At 43.7% G+C, this 10,198-nt stretch overlaps 1 protein-coding gene across 2 annotated transcripts in view; it reads left to right on the top strand.

Annotated features, from left to right (window-relative positions):
• Positions 1 to 462: 462 nt before the first annotated feature.
• The window catches only part of EML1 (EMAP like 1), a 121,266-nt gene continuing 111,530 nt past the window's right edge, over positions 463 to 10,198 (top strand). For both annotated transcript variants that reach the window (XM_084207661.1, XM_084207664.1), the window contains exon 1: positions 463 to 653. In XM_084207661.1, the coding sequence (XP_084063787.1) occupies positions 626 to 653 (28 nt within the window). In that variant the 5' untranslated portion in view covers positions 463 to 625. The remainder of the gene's footprint in view (positions 654 to 10,198) is intronic.

The following is a 10,198-nucleotide window of genomic DNA, read 5'->3' as shown; positions in this document are numbered from 1 at the left end:
TAACAGTGTCACAAAACAATTTCTCAGATATTACAATATAAACAAAGACCTTTATTTTCCTTCCTCCTTAAAGAGATACACCCTGGCTTCTGCCCTCTTTTCCAGCAGTGTTTGTACCCGGACCCTGCAGAAGGAGAAGGTACAGAGCAAGCTGTCAGAGCCTCTCCCCCTGCCCACGGCTCCCCCCGGGAAGCAGGAGCGCCCTGCGGGTGGCTCCCAGCGCCAGCCCCAGCGCACAGCAATTAGCTCTGTCCTCCCGCAAGGATTCGCGGCTTGGCCCTTAAAAGCCGTTTCATAAATATTCGATGGCCTTTCCGACAGGGTAATGTGCCTCTGTGACATTAAAGAGGAAACTCTGCGAAGGGGAGGGATGACAACAAATTTATCCACCAATAGCACACTCTTTTGGCACAAAAGCACATTCTTATCTTTACATCCCATAATGAGAAGGCAGGGACGGGACTGTTGCTCCAGCTCTCTGGGTGGGTAGATGTGGAGTGCAAGAGAAGGGTGGCTGTAAACGGTTTGATATTCCCCCCACCCTTGCCTTTGCAAAGAGAAGGACCCGCGCTTGCGGTCCTGCCGTGGTTTCCCTAAGCCCCCGGCGAGGAGGACTTCCCGCACCATGTCAGACTGCGAGGGACTGCCTGTGGGTAAGCGCCAGATTTATATTTACCCCGCTGTCCTGCCGACTGGCTCACATTCTCAGATTGCAGAGGCACACGCGGAGCCGCTTGCTTTCGAAGGGAGCCGGAGCAGCAGCAGGGAGAGCAGAAAGTCCCTGAAACCACCGCAGAGCCTGGTGCGCTGCTCAGAGCCCGTGCGGAGGCTGGGAGGGTGGCAGCGCCGGGATTTTTTCCGAAGGCACGGGGGCTGGGCAGGAGGAAGGGTTCTGGAATTCAGGCTGATGAAGGACTGAAGGGTCGCTATCCGCAGGGATGATGGTATCGATGTCTTGAGCTCACTGAGGAGAGTTTGTGGGGATGGGTGCTGCCGGACCAGGCGCTGTGCGTGTGTCCTGTTTGTTCCTTGATAAACCTTCCTGGATGGTAACGGACCCAGCCAGGGCAGATAAATGTCATGCAAAGGCTTTATTTGCTGAGAGGAAATAGAAATGTACATTATTGTTAAAATAAGCGCGTTGCACTTTGCCTGTATCTGGGAAGGAATCCTGTACTAGAGCTTAGGGCTGTATCTGTCGAACTTCACTGAGCAGAAGAGCATGCCAGCAAGTAGCATGTTTCTCAGCTGTTTTTTCTAAAACTTCTATAGGAATTGTAAATATTACCTAGACTGCCTGTAGAAAAGGAAACTTGTCAAAATGATAGCCTAATTCTCTGCCAAGGCATTTTACTAATAAAGAGATGGACTACTGGAAATACCTTTTATTTTTTATTTTACCGTGGCAAGCATTTATCTTTTCACATAAATATGTATGTGCCACATGTACTGTGTAGCACTCCTGTTCCATTGGTCTGTGAAGGCTGTGCATCAAAGATGAGGTTCTGGGCTAAAAAGTGTGGCTGGAGAAGAAGAAGGCTGCTGCAGTGTTTTTATTTTTTCCTCCTCTCTCTGCTTCCATTTTACAGAGCAAATCCCAAGTCCAAAACAGCTCAGTCATAACTAGAGTGGAAAAATATAAATTATGTATATGGTGCAGAGTGAGCTGCACCATGCACAATTCCATGGGCTGTTGCTATCAGCTAAAGACAGGAGAGATGAGAATGAGTATTTCCTGCCTATCTGCTCAAATGGGTGAACTGTTAACCAGCAGAGTTTTGCTTCTACAGGCTTTGATTTTAAGGGCCTGGCCCCAGTTTGCTTATTAAGCACTCTGAGTTGGGGGTGGGATATTTCAGGGTGACAGTATCAGTATCAGCTGGCATCTGATATTAATGATGAAACTGATATTGAGAGTGCATGGCATCTTGTGTGCAGAAATTACTGATATCTCAATTACCCACACTGCTGAAAGGACCTTTGAGTTTTCTTCCAGAAAAGCATTCATGGATGCATTGAGGGAAGGAAGCAATTTCCTATGGACAGGAATGAAAATTAAAGTGATGTTTAGACGTGGATTAGAAATGTGCCAGAAACAGAGCAAAGGTTTCTTTCTCTCTGTTTCCCCAATAACTCTCCCATGCTGCAGGAAGCAGGGTTCATCTTGCCCCATGCCAGATGCAACCAACCTGTCCCAAGGGACACCTGCTTCACGGACCTGGCAAAATATCCTGTACTTATAGATGTGTGGATGCATATATATTAATATAAAAATATGCACTAAACCGGCAGTGGACAGAGAAATGGGGGTACTCCATCAGAATTATTAGGCAATCTTAGTGAACCAGTTGCTGACAGGTTGCTTTTCATGTCAAGGAATTTTGAAATAATTCTCTTTGTGGCCATTGCTCTTTGACTAGCTAGGTCAAAGTTTAAAACTTTAGCCATTTTAAACTTAACACTCCATAAAAAAAGTTGCAAAAAATTATCACCAAACCTTCTAATACACTGCTTAATGTTCACTAGTGCAGAAATGCTCCTTTGTTGAATCCAATGAGCACAGCAAGGCTGGAACTGTACTTCCAAAATCCTTGGTTTTGAATGCAGCCAGATAACAGAGCTACAAAAAGTTGTAATGCAATGACAGATATCATTAGCACTGCAATGTGGCTGCAGTCCAGAGCCCTGCTTCGAACACAAACCCTACAGCCCCGTGCATGTGCCCGTGCATACACATGCACAGGGCTATAAATAAGTTTAGCCAAAGCACAATATTGGTGTCAAGTGTATGCAGGGCTTCAGTAAACTCTTTGCAAAGGGTATGCCTCACGAACAACCTGGAGAGCTGCACTTTGTAGTTACAGGAAATTAATGCCAGAGTTTTTAGGCTGCTTGCAGCCTACACAAGAATGTAGCAGGAACAGCTGTGTAATTGTTCCCTCAGAAAAGCAACTTGGGGGGAATGGCTGAATACAATCTTTGACTTAAATAGCTGGATATGAACGGCTTGATGCGCCAATAATTTTTTAAGAGACTTTACTCAGTTTGAGTATCCTACTTCAGTGCTGGAAATGGTTATGCAATTTTTCATTATGAAAACATTGGGTGTTTTTAAATTACTGGTTTCTCTTCAACTCCAGCTTGGCTGCACCCTTTCACTGTTGTGGAATGGAAAATTAAACATGTGATGCAAACAAAGTTTTATTTTGTTGTTTGGATGTAGCACAGAAGATATTAAAAAAAGACCTTAAATGCCAGAATGCAGATTACACATAAGCAAGTGTACAGTTCAATTCTGGATTGAATTCCTGTTTAAAAAAAAGACATTTGAAAACCTTTTGAGATTTGAAAGTGAACAGAATTCTAAAATTTGCACTAATAATTTCCCTTTGTAACACAGGGAGATAAAGAAAGAAAGCTCAGTCACTTCAAGACAAATGTGCTCCTATGTCTTCCTCATTAGCAATTATTGACATACAGATGCTATCCATTAGTGCCAGCTACATAGATTTCTTGTCACTCCTACAAGCAGATAAAAGAAAAGCACATCAATTATTTAAGTGCTTCCCCTTGTGTGTATTATTTTCCTCTTGTAAGGAGTCGTGGTTCAGTCTCTGAACGACTGAACGGCTTTTCACACACCCAGCATTTTGATTAGGATATATGAGTCACGATGGTTCTGCTTCTTAACACAAACCTTTTGACTTCAGAAAAATCTCTGAAGTCATGCAAGGGTTCTTCAAGTGCCTCTTTCCTTTCTTTCCCCTTTCAGCCACAGACTGGCTTTGAATAGCATGGGTAACTTCTTGTGGATAACACCACTGTTGAAATAACACAGGGTATTGAGCCATAACAGATGAAGATTATAATGCTGGAGAAGAACACCAGGAGTCTCATATATGCATAGTTTCTCTGTTATTTACTGCAACAGGCCTGAGAAGGGAGGAAACAGAACTGATGTAGCTTGTTCTGCAGCAGGTGGCATGTGAATCTAACCAAATTTCCTTAAAATTCCTCACAACCTTTTATTGGCCTTGTTTCAGAAGAGAAGGAAGCAAGACTTTTCATCTGAAATATGTTCCTGACTCTTTAGCTAAATACTTCCTTTCAGAGCTAAAATTACATGTTTCAAACATGTCTTTAAGACAGACTGGAGCCAGTTGATAAAATTGGTGTTTTCCAAATTAGGATATCCCAAAAAAATATGGGAATTTAGATTTCCTGAAATTCAACACATTCTGCACTGTCATGGAGAGTCCATTTATCTCAGCCAGAGAGGCTGTTAGTGAGCAAGGCCTCCAGCCCCCACTCTGGGCTGTCTCCAACAGCTACTGGGAATAAAATATGGCCCATGTGCATTTCTGTAACAAAAAATCATCACCCAGCACACACATGAGCACTACTCCTGTCAAATGAAATTGCCCCACTTTCACATGCTCATATTAGCAAAGGACTATGCTTGAAATTCACATTTCATTAGATCTGGTAAAGAATGTCCATCTTTTTGCAGGTAACTCCATGTTTCCCTTTGGGGGAGAGCACCCCTTCTGCATCACAGTTTGCAGGGTGAGACCCTCAGTAAGAGGCAAAGGCCTGAAATCCCCTTGCAGAGTGGCTGTGCAGACTGCAGCTAGTGCTCAGGGATCAGCAGAGAAGTGGGAAGGTTTTTCCAGCATATCAAGCCAGTGCTGCAGCTCAGGAATGAAATGGAACAACTGCAGCATCTCGAGAGAGGGGTCTGCAGGATGAACCAGCTCCTGACTGCACTAACCCCACCAGCGCTGGCTTGCGTGCTCAGAGCTCCCCAGGAGCATCCCCCTGCCAGGGGAAGGCAGGCCCAGGGTGCTGGGGTGATGAGCCCCTGGCAAGTGTCTGTATTATTTATCAGGGTTTGGGATGGATAAACACTTCACAGAAACTCTAATCTTCGTGAATGGACCCCTTGGCAAACTCATTTCCTTTTGCACTTGGGAAGTCAGCTTAGGAGATGAATGCTAGCTATTAGAAGCAGGCACACATTTTCCAATGGAGTGTTCTTTCATCACAAAATACAGATGTTACTAATTCAAAATGCAACATTTCGTTGACAATGACAATATATTACCACATTTTTAAAGACCATCTTTTTGAAAATTGAAAATGAGTGGGAGCAAGACAGAAAGCTTTGGGATGCTCAGGTAAAATAAAATCAAATAGAATATCAGGTAAAATAAAATAAAATATAATATAATATCTGGGAGTATTGCTCCAGTTTGATGAAAATGGAATTGAAATACTGGGAGAGAGTCAGAGGGCAAGGAGCAACTCCACATTTGCACTCGGGCAAAATGCCACAAATGGCAAAGCTGGTTCTTGGTCACCAAAAGCAAAGATGAAAGAAGGTGGTCTCTGCTGCAGTCCAGCCTTTGGGGGGTCTCAATAGGGGTTCAGCCTAGCTTAAGCAAACTTAATGTACCTGTACATAGCTGGGTAGTAGAACAACCCTGTGCCACTCATAAAGTGACATATTTCTGACAACTAGCTTAAAAGTTGCAACCTCTGGAACTAAAAAAATGGCAATCTCTGTTGTTAGCTCTGTTTTTCTCCTCCAGCATGGTGTCCTGCCCCTTAGACCTGGTGGTGGTTCAGTGGGAGCTGACTATGTTCCAGGAGTGTCCTGAGGTTAGCCTTCATCTCCCACCTCTGCCTTTAAAGTAGCAGGTGAGGTTTCCTTCTAGACTAACTGGACTAGAACTAGACTACTGGACTAGTCTAACTATTCAGCTGGCAAGCAGAGCCTGTGCCAGTTCACTGCTTTTCTGAAGCAGAATGTGAGTATGTGCGCTATGTGCTGCAGAGGCTCCAAGTGGGGTGTTTGACCTAGCAGACACATTAACATCCATTTTAACAAGAAAATGTTGGTTTGTTTGTTTGTTGGTTGGTTTTCTTTCTTTGAGGAGGGGTGCAGAAGGAGGAGACCTCTTTCAGGCAGTCAGTAGAGGCTGTAGAAGTTTGCATGAACATTTTCTGCTGGTGGTTAAGGCTCTAGTTAGGAAATACAGAAGATGCTACACCTTTCCCAAGTATTCCTCCCCTCCTCCCCCATCCCAATGGGAGGATTTTCCTTATCTGCAGAAATACTTGGAAGCTGTAGTTTGTCCCAGGGTCTGAGCAAGAGCACTTGCACTGTACTGCACATTTCTGAGCAGTCCTATTCCATGATGTTTGCAGTAGCTTAAGGCATGCAAAAAACAACCAGTCTGTTTTTTCTCCTCCTCTCCTCCATCCCTCATAACATCTGCAGTATTTCCAACCTATTCTGTGTTAAGCCATCAGCATTTAGAAGCCATAATTGCATTTAACAATGTCTGGAACCTTCTCTTGCTGCAGACCTGTTATACAGGCAGTAATTTAGAGGGTGGGGGCCCCCTTCCCTTCCTTTGCCATTCAGACTGCAAACTGAATGCTCAGTGTGCCCTCCCAAAAACCTGGCCACTGCCCAGTCTCTCATCACCATATTCAGTTCCTTCTCTGTCCCTGTTATTTCTCTCCTTACAGACTGGGATCAGCTCCCTCTCCACACACTTGCGGCTTCCACAATTAAATTTGTAACGTTAGGGGTCACCTCACATCTCAGACCTCCTCTAAAACTCACATAAAAAACTGTCAAGATCCCCCAAATGCTTTCTTCCTTGTGGGAAAGAAACTCTGGGGCAGAGGAATGGGCTCCTGTCAGATGCCAGCTGCTGGCATGGGCACATTACCAGTGCCCAGGATCAGTTCCCTGCAGGAGTCCTGGGTTTCATGGAGCAGCTGAAGTCACCCTTGAGTCAGCAGGGCACACAAGGACTGTCAGAGCTGCTCTTTGCTCCTGCACACGGTCTGTCACTCACACAAATTGCTTTGGGAAGAAAAGCAAGCCCTTGCTCAGAGGACTCCAAGCTAGGCTCAGTGAAATGGTGACCCTGGAGGAATCACAACAAGTTCTGAGAAGACTTTGGGAAGTACAGTGCTGTCTCTATCACAAAAAACCAGAGCATTTCAGAGAGGTGCCAATGGCTGATTTATCTCAGGCAGTTTTTCCACATTGCCCAGGTGGGACCCCCCAGCCCCACATCACTGCTCTCACACTGTTTGTATGGCTCAAGTTTCCACCACTTCAGTGCTCCTCGGGAGAACACAGACTTATCCCCACGAGGTATTATGAAGGCATGAAAGTAAGTTTGGAGAGATGTTGAAAAGGTTTAGGCCCAAAATCCCCTCATAAATCCATTGTCACTACCTGCAAACTTGGCATTTCCTGTGATTCTCACCTATCTTGCAGATAAATACACACTTACACACTTACCCTTTGTGATGTGTTCTTTGTGGAGCTGCAGGATGTGCTCTGGCTTTGCAATCAGTACACCCAGAACACTTCCCAGTGACTATAACATAGTTACTGTGAAAATGGTAAATTTCTTACTGCTGAACCACAAGGAGAAATGCAGTCAGACAACTTGCCTGAAAAGGTCTGCTGAGGGAAAGAAAGAAAGAAAGAAGGAAAGAAGGAAAGAAGGAAAGAAGGAAAGAAAGAAAGAAAGAAAGAAAGAAAGAAAGAAAGAAAGAAAGAAAGAAAGAAAGAAAGAAAGAAAGAAAGAAAGAAAGAAAGAAAGAAAGAAAGAGAAAGAAAGAAAGAAAGAAAGAAAGAAAGAAAGAAAGAAAGAGAAAGAAAGAAAGAAAGAAAGAAAGAAAGAAAGAAAGAAAGAAAGAGAAAGAAAGAAAGAAAGAAAGAAAGAAAGAAAGAAAGAAAGAAAGAAAGAAAGAAAGAAAGAAAGAAAGAAAGAAAGAAAGAAAGAAAGAAAGAAAGAAAGAAAGAAAGAAAGAAAGAAAGAAAGAAAGAAAGAAAGAAAGAAAGAAAGAAAAGAAAGAAAAGAAAGAAAGGAAAGAAAGAGCTGTGTGTAACACATCTGAGCACCTGAGTAATTTTTTGCAGAGACTCAAAAATCTAAAGTGATGACAGCAAGCTGAGCATCTCAGGTTGCACTTGACCATGTGATTATGAAGGTCCTGACTTCAGGTTAAACTTATGATTTGCACATCTCCCACTCATGCTTTGGGACCATGACCCAGATTCTTTGAAATCAAGACTTTCCGTTCATTCCAATGAATTAGGATCACAACTCTCAGAGAGCTCAGCAGTATCTCCATCCCCCTGACCCATCAGTACAAATTGTGGCTGGGTCAGTTCAGCTGAACTCCTTAGAGCTGCAGCCTGAGCCCTGTGCTCTGTGGTTGGTGGGATTTGCTGGGTGAGGCCCCATCAGCAAACCCTCATGGTGCATGGGGAGCACCAGGCATTAGCCATACTTTGTTCCAGCACAATTTCTCAGATAAATGTATTTATATTTGCACTAATTAAAACTTAGTGAATGCTTCATATTTCCCCGGCTGAAATATTGTTAGATCTGACTCAGCAATGTCACACAACAGGCCATGGGTGCAGAACTATTCAGAGTTTATATGTGAGAGGCAGAGGCACATCAAGATTAAGCCAAAACCAGTTCCCAGTGCTGTGGGTGTGTAACTGGAGATGCCAAGGAGCTCCTCTTTCAGAGCACCCAGCACACCCCTGTATCTCACATATTCGAGCTCCACTGGCATGTGAGCATGGGGCATGTCCATAAATCAGACTGTGCTCTCTGGTCCAGCATGAGGGGATGAGGAATCTGCCATTAGTGACCATTTGGGAAAACCTGGGTTCCCACAGCTGCTCCATGGACTAACTCTTCTCCCTTCAAGGGCTGCTCTGTGGCAGCACAGATGCAATGCAGTTCCCAGCAGAACTTTTCAAGCTAATTTAGCCTGAAATTGTCCTTGAATGCTATACTTTACCATGTTCAATATCTTCAAGAGGTGAAGCTGGGATGTTATGATAAACAGGATATTGGAAACACATATGTCATAAAATGCAAGATACTTGGACACCTCATAACTAGATCTCTAGCAATGAGTATACTTGTTATAACTTGATATTTCAGCAATTGCTTGGAGATGCTCGGCAATGTCAATAGCTTCACACAAAAACACTTCTGATACAGGCAGCTAAACTAAATCTGTCATTTTCTGCAGCTCTTTATCTCAGATCAGAGGTTCCCAGGTTCATCTTGTTGCTGTGATAGTCAGCTGCCTTCTGACACCCATATGACTTAGGCATGATATTGCAATCTCTTTGTGCTGGAGGCATATGGACCACATGTGGAAAGGATTTTGAGAAGGAAACTGTTATTTCCTGCATCTACCATGAATTCCAAATGGTATATTCAGGCATAAGTGGTCAAAACCAGACAGTGCATTGATGAAATGGAAACAATTTATCTGGGAAACCTCATCTAAACTGTTTGATTATTCTTCGTGCTGCCAACTCTTTGATGTTTATCATGACCCTCTTAAGACTTGTTTTAATTTTTTTTTTCCTAAAGCCAGGTTTCTTGGGTCATGATTTTTTGGTGGCTGTCAAAAAAAATGTCTATGCACTGTCTGTTTTCACCCAGTCAGCAACACATGGGGCTTGTTATGCCACTGGAGACTGGGGATTTATTTGCAAAGATGTTTTGGTCAGGTATTTAAACACCCAAGGCTTAGGGAGAAGCATCATGTGGGAAAGTGTGAGAGAATCTGCAATGTCTGGAGCAGATATGGTAGACTGAGGCATACAGTGCTCACATATGGAGAATAATATTTCTCTAACAAAAGCTGTCTTTCTAAACACCAACCACATTTCTGCATGTTTTCATTTTGAATCATTTAATGAAAAAATTGGAAAACTCCAGGGAAAGCATTCAATCTGCTCACAGTTTTTCACAGGAGGAGTGTTTGCTTTCTTAGCAAACTCCTCTCCTACAATTATTTCGTTTCTCCTGGCACACGGAGGAGCTGGAGAGTTTTTGCTGTCCTTTACTATTCCCTGCTTACTCTGATGTCCAATAGAGTGGGAGGAGCAGGACATCTTCACTATTCTCCCACTACACTGGAAGGAGAGAACCACTGAAAATTGGCCAGATGGCACATTTTTGTGGAGGCATGGTGAGTCTCACTCCCTCCTGCAGGAGTTTCTGTGCTCAGGCCAAACAAAACATAACCAACACCAGCAAGAATGCAGCACCATTTTTTGCTTTGGGGATGCAGAGAGATCATCAGACCCTGAGCAGGAGCGTGTCCCTGCTTCCTTCTGCCCTTG

Source organism: Fringilla coelebs, assembly GCF_963513975.1.
Source record: "Fringilla coelebs genome assembly, chromosome: 6".
In the NCBI taxonomy this organism is placed as follows: Eukaryota; Metazoa; Chordata; class Aves; order Passeriformes; family Fringillidae; genus Fringilla; species Fringilla coelebs.
The sequence above is the reverse complement of the archived record's forward strand: the minus strand, read 5'-3'. Positions and strand labels throughout refer to the sequence as shown.